Source organism: Chaetodon trifascialis, chromosome 3 (genome assembly GCF_039877785.1).
Source record: "Chaetodon trifascialis isolate fChaTrf1 chromosome 3, fChaTrf1.hap1, whole genome shotgun sequence".
NCBI lineage: Eukaryota > Metazoa > Chordata > Actinopteri > Chaetodontiformes > Chaetodontidae > Chaetodon > Chaetodon trifascialis.
This window is the reverse complement of record NC_092058.1, coordinates 24,329,424-24,342,846: the sequence shown is the minus strand read 5'-3', so window position 1 is coordinate 24,342,846 and position 13,423 is coordinate 24,329,424. Positions and strand designations below refer to the sequence as shown.

Sequence of the window (13,423 nt, the reverse complement as noted above, 5' to 3'; positions counted from 1 at the left end):
TCAAAAAGCACATTTGGTGACAGAAGGCATGAAAAGAGCAATTTTTCTTGATAGATACTATCAATCTATCAATAGATACTATCTATCTATCAAGAAAAATCTATCTATTAGATAGATAGATAGATAGATAGATAGATAGATAGATAGATAGATAGATAGATAGATAGATAGATAGATAGATAGATAGATAGATAGATAGATAGATAGATAGATAGATAGATAGATAATGGAGGACACACTGACCCTCAGCAACGCACTGACCCTCAGCTTGGTCACCCTTCGCTCCTGTAAACAAACAACAGTTCTTTTGGACGAACAGGGGGTGGAGCTGTGTGCTCAGTGATGTTTACATGAGTGTGAACAACAACTGACTGGATCCATATGCTTTCATATATAAGAGTTATGGGATATATGAGATATAATGTTGGTCCTTTAATTAATTAAACTGGTGAGAAATGTTGCTAGTATGTCGTGTGTTAAAATCTTGTTTGTTTAGGTCAATTGCATATTTAAAATGCTTTGGCTTACAAACGTTGACATGTTTACGACAATATGTAAACATAGCACTTTTAAAGCAACACAGTTGAGTAATTTTTTTGGAAAGAATTTCTGATATGGGATTACTTGCGGGCTCGTAGCCGTTGTACGCGCATGCGCAGTGTGGCGCCACACAGCCCGCGCCGGTGGAGAACACAACGGGGAGAATTTCAACTGCGTGATCTGGATCAGACGGGCAGAGGTGGCAGGACCTGCACTTCAAAGGGATTTCACTGCGCTTTTTACGCTCAACCGGACCAAGAGTGGCTGGACAACAGGTAAGAAGGCCAAATCGAAGTATCTGTAATTGTAATCCCAGTAACATCGCGAATGAGGCCCATTTGGTGGATGCATCAACAGCGGAGATGGTGTGGTGCCGCATGTCGGCTTTTGAGTTCAAAACAAACGTGACGAAGTAGTTAAGAAAAATGTACATCAATGTTTGTATAATTCTTTGTTCTGGTTGTGTTATTGTGGGAGTGTCTCCTGTTAGCCGTACGCTTTTTCACACGGTGTTTTCCCTTGTCGCCCTGGTTTGGCACTTGGGGAAGTTTAATGCTTTACATATCCACGCCGCTCGCGCTCAGCAGGAAAAGTACAAGAAGGAGGCCTAGCGCGAGGCCCCGAGTAGCTCTGTGACTGACAGCTGCACGGCCAATCAGATACGAGTATCCCACCCACGTCAGACTCATTCGGCCAGTCACATTTGCCCAAAGTGCCGAGGTAATAGATGGTGAACTGTCGCGCTACGCCCACTGGTTATAAAACCCCGCACAATAAAGTGTCAATAATAGTAGAAGTGGCCAACAAAAGGCTATCTGGGAGAAGATGAGGCAGCGTATTCTCCTCGTATTGTCTGTACCGACTGTGTGCTTGGAAAATTTAAAGGCTGCGGGGTGCCGTTTGCTCCGAGTATTACAGTAAAATATCAATCTACAATTAAATTATCTTTGCAAAATTCGTCTCTTGAAACCACACCTTTAAAGTGACATTCGTGATTTGATCCCCGACTCACGATTGTGCTTCCACCAACTCCCGGTTTGAGCCTTTCCTGTGTCGCTGTCTCTGCGCAGACCATTAAAAATACCCCAATATCATTTAAAATCCTGCATTTTACTAAATAGGTTATCGCTCCTCTCTAATATCGTGGTGGGTATCTGCCTGCAACAGACGGATAAGTAGAAGGGTCTTTGCCATTGTCTCCTATTGTGTCTGGACGTGAGATCGGCTGACCAGAAAACACGTGGGCAGAGTAGTGTGAAGATATCCGGTTTGTAGGCTGCACTGAGAGCCAGTAACTCCGGGACTGTCTCCGCTATGGTGAACCGAATCAGTGGTGGCCTGGACAAAAGTAAGACCATTTGATATGTAACGTAAAGTCGTTTAGCTTTTAATTAAATGCGCCGATGTCACAGCCTGTCCTCTGTGTTCTGCATGGCCGACAAAAGAGGCGCTGTGACTCGGAGGAATTGAAAATGTCCATGTAAGCCAACGAAATCAAATTCCTCCACCAAGCCTTTTATTACAGCTGATACTGGGCTGATAATTGCGGGCCTGTATTTGATTTGATTGGACTGCATAGACAAGGACCCAGTTAAAGAAAATATTGTTCAGTGAAATCAGTGGAGGATTAGCTTGGTGCATGATTGCATAATTGCTCGTCTGCCGTGCTGGTGGGTGCTCACGGTCGAAACTGAAAGCTATGAACGCGTTATCTTTATCTTTCTTGTACCTTTTCTCATCGTGGCGTCTTTATTGCTATTTATACTGAACTGAAAAGTTGTTCATTAGACACCCCTGTTATCTCAACTAGTGGTCACTGAACATCTGGTATTAGTTCCACATTTCACCACCATTTGAGGGGCATGGCTCACCGTAATACATGTGCAAGTTTTCCCTTGCTTTTGGCTGTGTTGTACTTTAATACAACATGTGTACTCTTTAGCTTGTGTGTGTTTACACTGGCGATATATTTTCCCAGCCTGGACTGTGTTAATGTTGTGCTGGCATAGAGTGGGAGTGGCGAACTTGGCTTTTTAACACCAAAATTGCTACTCAGGTGCAAAGCTGTGATTTTCCCACAGTCCTGTGGTAAAATAATTGTTAGCGATAAGGAGAGAGAGAGAGAGAGAGAGAGAGGGAGGGAGAGAGGGAGAGAGGGAGGAGGCTGACTGCAAGACTGTCTCTAAAGTCCTTGATACGCACACAGTGTTCTTGGCGAGACACAATCTGTGTTTCTTAGTAGTGCACCCATGGTCATGTAGTTTTGATTGGTTTGGCCATTTTGGGTGTGTGTGTGTGCGCGCGCGCGTGTGCGTGCGTGCGTGTGTGTGTGTGTGTGTTTGCCTGCATGTGCGTGTGTGCATACAGGAAAGGAGCCTTGATGTGGGCAGTATGAGTAAGACGCCCCCTACCAGAAGAGGGATAACATTTGAGGTGGGAGCTCAGCTTGAGGCCAGAGACAGCCTCAAAAACTGGTGAGTCATGGCCTCGCTCATTCCTCTCCATCCCTGTAACTGTTCACTTCCTTCACTCTGTCTCATGAATTCTCATTGTGTCCTTTCTGAGCTGGGTTTGCTGCTCTGTATGTGCACCAAACATTGAAAGATTAAGGATACTCAGACCTTTCATTGCATCATTGCTTCGTTGCCAGTAGGGCTTAACAATTAATTGTATGTATATGTATGGCCAAGTGATTATGCAAATCACACAAATGCAATTAGTTGATAAAGGTGAGACGTGTCACAACATCACATTAAGAATGAGGCATTGTGGTGCTACAGAGATGCCCTCATATTCACCTGACATAAGAGAACAAGTTTGGTACAGATCCCAGCAAAAAACTCCACTGATGTTTGTACATTTTTTCAGAGAAAATAAAATGCAATAATTACCATTCCCGCTAAAAGTGCCACTTATATCGCAAGTGCAATATATGTCAAAATAATCACAATATGATTATTTTAGCATTCAGTCCTACATGCTAGTAAGCAACAGCTGGTGGTGGATGTGTGCTTAACCAGCCTTTGATGTGGACTGATAATGAAGGACAGTGAAGTCAAAATTGTCACACAAGGAAAGAGTTTTTTTAACCGAAACCGCCTGTGACATTGGCGTCCCAATCAGAGCAGTGTGAGCAGCCTTTTTGAATGGATTGCTGTTTTACGTAGCACCTGCTCCCCACTTATTACTCATCGGAAAAGTAATGTACTAGTTACTCTACATTATCAGTAATGATTGCATCACTCATTGCATTACTTCACTCAGACAAGCACTTTGACAGATGCATGAAGCAGAAGAAAAATGACATTGACTTTGGTCCTTCTGTTCAAGTCCTGACTAAAGAACAAACCAGCTCACCACCTAATATGCTGGGAGTCTTACTGGAGGTTGTATCTTGAATGTAGCCCTGAAATAGTAATCAATAATCACAATCACATAATAGTGTAATGCCCAACACTGCCCTCAGCACAGCACCCTCTTAAGTTAAACAGTGTTTCATGATTCATTATGTTTCTACGTTTGATGTTTTGAAGATTGCTTATTTTCTGCTGCCCTCATTATGTTAGGTTATGTGTTGTTATAAAGGACAAGGAAGTAAAACCTCTCCCTCCCCAGTCACGCATTATTGAATTTCTTTTGTCATGTAGGTATGCTGCCAACATAGAGAAGATTGACTACGAAGGCGAAAAGGTACTAATCCATTACCGCCAGTGGAGCCACCGGTACGACGAGTGGTTTGACTGGACGAGTCCCTATCTGAGGCCCGTGGAGAGGGTTCAGCTGAGGCGGCAGGGCCTGCAGGACGACGCTCCTGAACCTGTAAGTTAAGAATTCTGTCCATGCTCGCTTTGAGCTACATCTTCAGGGTTATTGTGTGTTCTTCTAGCCTTCGTTCCACAGTGTATTTCTGCAAATCTATATGTCTTTTTAGCCAAAACATGATACTGGGGTTTTATCTGCATTTGCTAAATCTGCTGTATTTACTTTACTTCACTTTTTAAAAAGGATGTAACAAATGATAGTTTTGTTAGCATTTAGCTCCACCTCCCACATGTCTACAGTGTATCGGTCCCAGATCAAATGTCTCTGTCCTTCCTCCAGGGCTTTCACGTGAATGACAAGGTCCTTGCCAGCTGGTCTGACTGCCGTTTCTACCCTGCTAAGGTCATTTCGGTCAATAGGGATGGTGGGTATCAACGTCCTTGGGTGTTAAACATTTTGTTTTTGAATCCATTTTGAGAAGACTTGTCTGAAAATGTTCACATGTATAGATCCACAGTATTGGGCTAATGATTAGAAGTTTGATTAAGCAGCAGTTTCTGGAAGATGTTTAAGGTTTTCTTCTGATGATTCAAAATTTTCAGTGTAAGATTGTACAGCATAGTCTAAAATGTTAAACGCTCAATATTGTTTTCAAAAAGGAAACTGTGGGAGTTCATGGTATTCAATACTACCAAAATGGCTTTCTCTGGCACTGCAAAGAGGAACTATGAAGACAGATCTGTCTAATGTGCACAATTACAAAACTCTTAAATATGGACAATTTTTAGAGAACAACTGAACGAGAACAGTTGGAAGTGTAGATATTTCAAAACTAGTCTTCCTCACTAGCAGCTGGCACTTTTGTAAAATATATATCTGTTCTCTTTTATCCCCCTCAGGTTCCTACACTGTGAAGTTCTATGATGGCGTTATCCAGAAAGTGAAGGGAATACACGTGAAGCCTTTTATTAAAGAGGTACATGTACATAAATAACCACACTCATTCTCACTGTCTCCATGAATGCTTTGTCCTCAGTTGATTATGTCTTGAGCGCCATTTTCTGCTCTTGTTTTCCTAAACTTCCTCTTTGCCCTGCTGATAAAGAGAGGTGGTGTGGGTGGAGGGAAGTCTCGGTCCACTGAAAGGAACATGGTTAGGAGGGCGCCAAACCGCAGAGACAGGAGGCCTCAAGAGAACGGAGGTCCTAAGAACAAGCGAGCCAGAAGCAGCACTTCTGACCAGGAGGAGGACAGCAACAGTGAGGACGAGGAGCGGGAACAGGTGATGGTTAACGAGAAGAGCAAGAAAACAAATGGTGAGGTAGAGGCTGCACCTACCATAAAACAGGAAGAGGAAATGTCTCAGCAAGCGGACCAGAACAAGTCCGTGGATGCAGAAAAGGGGACGGGACTCACAAATGGGGTGAAGGTGGAAGAAGACCATGAGCAAAAAGGGGAAAGATGTCTTGTCAATGGAGAGGTGAAGAAGGAAGAGATGGAATTAGAACCGAGTGGAACAAAGCCATACACAGAGTCACCCAAGCCATACACAGAGCTGCCCGCTCAGACGTCAGCACAGACGGAGCAGGTGCCTGTCACTATGACGACCACGGAATCCAATGGAAATGTGGAGCAGAAGGCAAGCGTCCAATCAGAAAGCTCTCAGCCTGCAGCGGATGTGCCACCTCCCCAGCCTGTGAAACGTAAGTGTTAATGCAAAAATTAGCAGAAATGTCATCAAATAGGATGGTTGTGTAGGATTTGGATTGTGAAAATGAGTAACTGAGTGCAGTATATACCACAACGGACAGAGTGTATTTTCAAGACTTACGTGAAAAAAATAATGTCTCGTCTTTTATCTCTGGTAGCGGTGAGGAAGCAGGGCTTCCACAACCCCAACAGATTTAGCAGAGAACCATGTGAGTACAACTTAAAACTTTAGAAAATTAAATACACAGATGACCTGCCTTCTTTGATGTACTTCCTTTACACGCGTCACTTCTGTTCTTTGTTTAGTGTACCGAGTTATCAAAAACCAACCTCCCCCCGTCCTGTCCATCAACCTCGACCACAACCCTTTCAAGTGTAGCGCTCCCGGCTGCACAAAGTCATTCCGTAAGGCCAAGCTGCTGCACTACCACATGAAATATTATCATGGTGAGGAGCAGCCTCTGGAGGGGGAGCATAGCCCCAACAGGAGTGTCCAGACCAGGGCCTCTGAGAAACAGGTATCTGCCACAGGTTTGGACGGCCCAAAGAGAAGGCGCACCATCTCTGCCTCGATGCGTGAGTTCCTCTCTAGTTTCACTTTTGTCCTAATTGAAGTGACAGAAAAAGAGTCTAATTAGAAACTGAATCAGCTGCTATTTCTGCACTGCTCAAACCAAATGCATGTTATGCAACAACAAAATCAAAAACGCAGAGTCATGACATACTTTGATTACAAATCACTCACTAATAAACAAGGCTGCATTGTACATATTGCACATCCAGCCTTTCTTAGACATCAGGACTTTGGGCTTATTTCTGCCCTTTTCTTTGATTTGTTTCTCAGACACTGTGGGAGCTGCCACAGCTCCCCGTGCTGAAGTGAAGACTGCAGGTCGGCGCACATCAGCCCCGCCTTTAGTCAACACCCAGGGCCATCAGCAGAGGGCACTGCTGAGGGAGAAGAGCAAGGAGAACCAGCTGGACAGGAACGGATGCCAGCAGCAGGAGAAGGACTCTGACAAGAGTTGCTTTGACATTGGTCAGTATCATGCAGTACGAAGGTGTCCTTTATGTTAGTGAGAAAATGACTTGTATTGTGTACACACCTGCTGTGTCATGCACGCATGAGGCTTAACTCTTGCCACTTAACGGTCCCCAGGGTCAGTAAAAGACAAACTGAAAGAAAAACCGAAACAGAAGGACTTCCTCCGCATTAAACTAAAGAAGAAGAAGAAAAAAAAGAAGGCCAAGTCTGGTAAGAAGGGGTCCCCGGCGTTGGGCCTCCTAACATATTTGCTGCTCTGCATGTGCACTCACTGTGACATTGTGGAAATGGCTAGCCTGCAAAGCATAAAGTACTCCATTCACTCCTTGGTGTGGTGGCTGAGCCTTTGTGTGTGGGAGAAGTGTCACTTCTGTTGCTGGCCTCTGTCTCTCCATTATGCCAATCAGAAAGCTCTCACTCGTTTCTTTTACACCATAGTTCGCATTTGCTCTCATGTACAGCAACGCTGACAAGTACTGGTGATGAAAAGCCAGATTTTTTATTGTGGCACTGATACTGACTAATCCAAACACAAGTCCAACACTCTTGTCTCTGTTCCTAGTTAGCGTTCACATGTATGTACAGTATGCTTGGCATGCACACAGATGTATAGGTTACCTTCCACATTGGTTCAAGGGCCTGAAACACAGGCCAGTATGGATGTCATCAAATTGATTGTCCCTTACTGTTCATGAGTCTATTATTTGTCCATGTTTGTTGTGCCACAGTTTGTCACCTCCTGATGGGCGTTTTTTTTTTTTAGGCATTTTCAAAGTTGACATTTTGTTCTACGTCTGCTTCCCCCCCTTCCCTGTATTAACAGACTACACAGGTAGTGAGGAGAATATTGACATCTCAGTATTGGGTCTTCAGTCCAAATTGAATTTGCCACTCAAACCCCCCCCCTCACACAATCACAAGCCTGAGGCCTACCCCAGCAGGCCCGGATACAGCTACTCAGAGCTGATACATGTGGATGGTGGGTATCTCTGATGGTGTGTGTGTGTGTGTGTGTGTGTGTGTGTGTGTGTGTGTGTGTGTGTGTGTGTGTGTGTGTGTGTGTGTGTGTGTGTGTGTGTGTGTGTGTGTGTGTGTGTGTGTGTGTGTGTGTGTGTGTGTGTGTGTGTGTGTGTGTGTGTATTTATGTGTGTGACAGTACATAGCTTCATCTCCCTCCATTCTCCTATCCTCTGGATTCAATCCATCACGCTGTTGTAGTTTGATCTGCGTCTCAACCTGGTATTTGTGTCCAAATGTTGCTGCTCGTAACACATCATGGCCTGCAGAATTAAGTTGGCTGTTGTCACCGATGAGATGAAATTTTGAACACTTGGTTGATTGAATCCTCAGCTGTTCTTTGCTGCTCTGGCTTGCTTCATTATGTAATCCACACATATTCATTCAAACAAATTTTATAGCATTAAGAAATCTTAATTGAGCTCAAATTTAGGAGAAGTTGAATTCTGACAAGTTGTGTCACTCCCATGAAAAACCAATTGTTCTGTGTGTCCTTGTTCATTGTAGATGAGGATAGCGTCAGTGACTGGTCCACTGACAGCTGCGGCTGGAGCGACGATGACTTTGGGGTAGATGTGGACTTCACTACGCCTCCCCTGAGTGTGGACTCTGGTGCTGTGGACACAAGTGACCAAGAGATAGTACGATGTATCTGTGAGGTGGAGGAAGAGAACGACTTCATGATTCAGGTGCGTGTTTGTTTTTGTCAGCACTTATCTCTTTTTTTAAGGCATTGCAAGCTTGTTTTTCTGCAGGCATAGCCTTGCACTAATAGAAAAACCGTCTTGTCCTTCCCTCAGTGTGAAGATTGTTTGTGCTGGCAGCATGGCACCTGCATGGGCCTGCTGGAAGACAATGTTCCAGACAGATACACCTGCTACATCTGCAGAGACCCACCAGGTGCGGGTAAAACACCACCACCACCACCTTTAGCTATAAATTACACACACATCATCATTTAGATTTGTTCACATCAAAGCACTCTTGGATTATGTGGTAGAGAGAGCCACATGCTCCCTCTTTTATTTGGAAAAAGTATTATCTGCCATCTAGTGGACAATAAGAAAAATGACACTGTACAAGTAGCTGCACAGTGAGGATTTTTATGGAAAACTACATTTGAAATAACTGTTAAACATTTCCTTATATGATTCTGCTCTTTTATATTGGGCTTCTTGAGTTCACTTTCAAAGTAATTATTTTTTTCTGCCAATTTTATCATAAATCGTCAACATTTTGTAAAAGAATTGGATGGTTTACACTGATTGTGCCCCAGATTTTGTGTTCACAAAACATCAAAATGTTCTTTTTCCTGCTATAAGAGAACAATATTGACCGGAGGATACAGTGACCTGGGTCCTGGTATGGCAGACACATGCTTCCGTTACATATAATGGAAACCAAAAATAATGTATTGTCCCTTGGCCTGAACACTGCTGGTCATTGTTTTTCGGCATTAATCAGTACATAGTTGTAGATGACACAGGCTTTTAGGGGCCTTTCAAGTGTATCCACGGTAAATGTGGAAATGAAGAGCTGCATGATTGTACAGTGGCTGTTTTTAGCTCAGGAAAAAAAGACAGATAACCCTGCCAGAGTGGAGGAGTGGTGCAGGATTGGAGCAAGTGAGACACATCAGCTGTAAACCAGAAAATTGTTGAAGGTAGTATTTTGTGTTCACTTGGCACTGTGCACCGAGCTGAAGCTGCCTCACATTTGTGCCTCTGCTGTGCAGCCTGGTGTAGCAGCGCATGCTGCATTTGCATATGGACTCTCCACCCCTTAAGGGATGCAATCTATTATTCCTTTAATCCAAAAAGTGTAACCAACCAACTGCAACAGCAAGCAGAGTCCAGCTCTTAAAGATACTCTGTCACCTACACAACAGTTAAACTTGAAAAACCTTTTGTCAAGAACAACTTAACACTGAAACAACTCATTGCATTTGATAACATTTCATCATCATTTGTTGGTCACTCCCAGGTCAGAGGCAGAGTCTGCGCTACTGGTATGATCGTGAGTGGTTGAGCCATGGTCACATGTACGGCCTCTCCTTCCTGGAGGAGAACTACTCTCACCAAAACGCCAAGAAGATCACCACCACCCACCAGCTTCTGGGAGATGTGCACCACCTGGTGGAGATCCTCAATGGACTGCAGCTCAAGATGAGCGTCCTACAGTGAGTACAGAAGATGTGGATGAAGAGACTTGAGGATTTTTTTTTTTTTTCTTAACTACTGAGGTCAAATTAAAGGTGGATCATGGCAGAAATTATTGTTGTCCAGAATGCTTTCAGTTAAATCAAAGTTTCATCTTCTCTCTTTTTCTTTAGGAGCAATACCCACCCTGACTTGCAGCTGTGGCGGCAGCCCTGGAAGCATTTGGAGAGGTCACAGATCACCTCCGACTCGTGTCGTGGCAGCGATGCTGCTCCATCTCCTGTGACTCCTGATGAGGACATGAGCCGAGGTGAGATTTTAATGTCCAACGCCCTGGAAAAGCTGAGCCGGGCTGCCACAGCTGCCACCACCTCCTCGTCCTGCTCCTCGTCCCCCTTTCCATCCTTCCAGGACTCTTACATTACCAGTGAACATTGCTACCAGAAACCACGGGCATATTACCCAGCAGTGGAGCAGAGGCTGGTGGTGGAGACCAGACAGGGCTCAGAGCTGGAGGACAGCATGAGAAGCACAGAGGAACTGCTGGAGCGGGAGCAGCGCTATGGAAGCCTGCTGGAGACAGACAAGCCCAAATCAACAGGCACCAGTAACAAGGTTAGCCTTTATTCCCCAGCAAGCATGGATGTGTGAAGTGCAGCCTCATTTTGAGTTCATAAAGATGGATGTGAATTAAAGCTGCTGAATGTCATTAACGAGTTTAATCAAGCTCAACTTCTGTACCTCCCTCCTGCTGTTAGTGGCACCAGCAACACATTTTAGGCAGATCATTTAAAATTCGGAAGTTGTCAGTTTGACATTACGTCGAAGTTAGTCAAGTGATTCAAGGATTTAGCTCTTCCCAATCGCGATGCAACCAACCGTGTTTGTTTATTTTCTTGTGTGTGTGTGTGTGTATGAATAATGTGCATTGATTTGACAGAAAAGTTTTGTGGATAGAGGTCTATGAAAATCGTGTCTGACGATTTCAAATGAATGTCTCTAGGCTTCGATGGTTGTCTCTTGGTCCCAGGCTGAGACGAGGGAAGAGGAGGGAAAAGATCCTGGACAGGCTACAGACAACAGCAGGCAGCACCAGCAGAGGCAGATAAACCTGCTGGATCACATAGATGCAGTCCAGGATGAGGTCTCGCACAGGATGGACTTCATTGAGAGGGAGCTGGACGGTAAGAGCTTTGAATCAAAAATGGAGAAGATGACACCTGCTTCTGTCAGTGGTCCATCGGTCCATTAAGATAAGTTAGCAGCCAGCTGTTTCATGTTAGTAACATAGTATTAATTTTTCTATCCAACTAGGTCAGTTCACAATTTTATAACCAGGTAAAGTCACACAGCATTAGCTAGTAGGTATGGCTAATAACCGTGACTGAAGATGTGCCATTTAATATATGAAGCATGTTACCAAGAAGGTGAGGATGGTTGCCTGGATTGGCCTGATCCCGCATATTGAAACACCTGCCAGGCGGTGTGTACTTGAGAACAGGAGACAGTCTCTGTGGGAGGAGGCTTAGGGAGTTAAAGAAACACATTACATGTAACCATGTGCTCACCTCTGTTCCTTCCTCTGCTCGTGCTCCTCAGTGCTGGAGAGCTGGCTGGACTACACCGGGGAGCTGGAGCCTCCTGAACCCCTGGCCCGTCTGCCTCAGCTCAAACACCGCATGAAACGGCTGCTGACACAGCTGGGCAAGGTGCAGCAGATCGCCCTGTACAGCTCCACGTGAGGGCGCCAGAGAACAGCAGCGGCCTCATTCCCCACACAGGTGCTGAGAAAGTGCAGTGGAGGACGCTCACTGCTCTCTGGCTGCAAAGATAAAGATATTAATGCAAGTGCAAGACTCAGATTGTTCAGCACGTTCTGTCTGACCTGACATCTGCTGCTGTTTCTCCTTTTGAAAAGGTTCTGTGTGGTGGAATCCGATGCTACAGCCAGCCATATGAATATTTATATGAACATTTATGGACAGTCAGCATCTTAAATCAGGATTAAACACAAAAAGTAACCTCGTAAATGCAGGAGAAAATCCTTAGGACCAGATTATACTTCTATGGTTCCCATGCAACTCTAAACCTTATGAATGCCTTTTGTCTGAGCTACTGCTTTAAGGTTGCCCTGTCTCTCTCAGTACACAGTGCTTTACATGCAGAAGCTTTATATTTGAAATTGCAATCGAGTTCCTGAACCTACACAGCCTCTTTGCAATCGAGTTTTGAACACATTTCAAATGGTCACTGTTTTTGCGTTTTACCCGAAGTTCGGTTTTGGTCACGTGTCATGCCACACTGCATTAAAACTCTCGCTCTCTACAAATAATTTGTTCTGTTTTTGACCTACTCAAGGGTTTGTTTTATACTGCACTGTGAAGTTATTTTTGTCTGGAATCAAAGTCATCTTTATTTTAGACACGACAAGTGTGATTTCTGTTTTGTCTTTTACTATAATGCATCTTTCCTAACAGTCTGTGCACCAGTTTTATGAGTTAACCTTTTTGTGTTTGTCAGTTACCGTATCCCTTACTTCAATTTACTCTTTGCATTGTTCTTGCTGTAGCACTTGACCTATGATTCACTGAAAACTGTAACATGGATTTGTCTTTTCTTAACCTAGCATCTTGTGCTTTGTCAGTGACAAATACTACTTAGAAGACCCTGTACATTTCTTTTTTCTGTTCTGTTTCATCTGTTTGTCCACAGTATTTTTAGTTTGTAAATATGTTCTTCAAAAATGTGCTCTTCTGTCTTGAAAACATTCTCCAAATTCTGATATTTTATGCTACTGTACTGTGAGTGTCTGGCTTAGAAGCAGGGAAATGTCAAAAAACAATGCAAACAGATTTGCTGGTACATAAATAAATTCATTGTTATTACTCCCTATGGACACATTCTTGACTGTTTTCTCTCTGTGTCTCTGACGTGTCTTGTATTTTAACAAGACTGGTCTTTCTCGTCCTGTTTAGCCAGTTGGCGATGCAATACCAGTGAAGTCAAAGGTTACATGTTCTCAGCTCATGCACATGCAGTTTGATGGCCCATGTTTACTTCACCTGGTTTGTGCTCTGAGACAATGTGATTGAAATTAGGGGCAGCAGTAGTCTGGACATGGAAAGCGTGAGCTCCTAACTGAGTTTTTCTCAGAACTAGAGGAAACCCAGCAAAATGTTTTCTTGTCCAG

At 44.0% G+C, this 13,423-nt stretch overlaps 1 protein-coding gene across 4 annotated transcripts; it reads left to right on the top strand.

Moving 5' to 3' along the window:
- The first annotated feature begins 660 nt into the window (after positions 1-660).
- On the top strand, positions 661-13,120 carry LOC139328635 (PHD finger protein 20-like). 4 transcript variants are annotated; one of them, XM_070958503.1, is made up of 17 exons: positions 661-815; positions 2,908-3,014; positions 4,188-4,359; positions 4,642-4,726; positions 5,202-5,278; positions 5,408-6,005; positions 6,171-6,221; positions 6,319-6,588; positions 6,857-7,051; positions 7,172-7,267; positions 7,881-8,036; positions 8,582-8,763; positions 8,875-8,974; positions 10,058-10,253; positions 10,407-10,848; positions 11,237-11,417; positions 11,833-13,120. In XM_070958503.1, exons 2-17 carry the CDS (start codon positions 2,932-2,934, stop codon positions 11,973-11,975), a joined length of 3,027 nt encoding a protein of 1,008 aa, XP_070814604.1. In that variant the 5' UTR covers positions 661-815; positions 2,908-2,931; the 3' UTR covers positions 11,976-13,120. The 4 variants fall into 4 exon arrangements, with proteins under 4 accessions (XP_070814604.1, XP_070814607.1, XP_070814606.1 ...); XM_070958505.1 differs by lacking the exon at positions 661-815 and adding an exon at positions 1,327-1,888; XM_070958506.1 differs by lacking the exon at positions 7,881-8,036.
- The last annotated feature ends 303 nt before the right edge of the window (positions 13,121-13,423 follow it).

Coding starts and splice junctions, on each gene's coding strand:
- LOC139328635 (XM_070958503.1), top strand. CDS start 2,932: ATGAGTAAGACGCCCCCTACCAGAAGAGGGATAACATTTGAGGTGGGA. Junction 3,015..4,187: donor AGAGACAGCCTCAAAAACTG/GTGAGTCATGGC, acceptor TTTGTCATGTAG/GTATGCTGCCAACATAGAGA. Junction 6,222..6,318: donor CAGATTTAGCAGAGAACCAT/GTGAGTACAACT, acceptor TTCTTTGTTTAG/TGTACCGAGTTATCAAAAAC.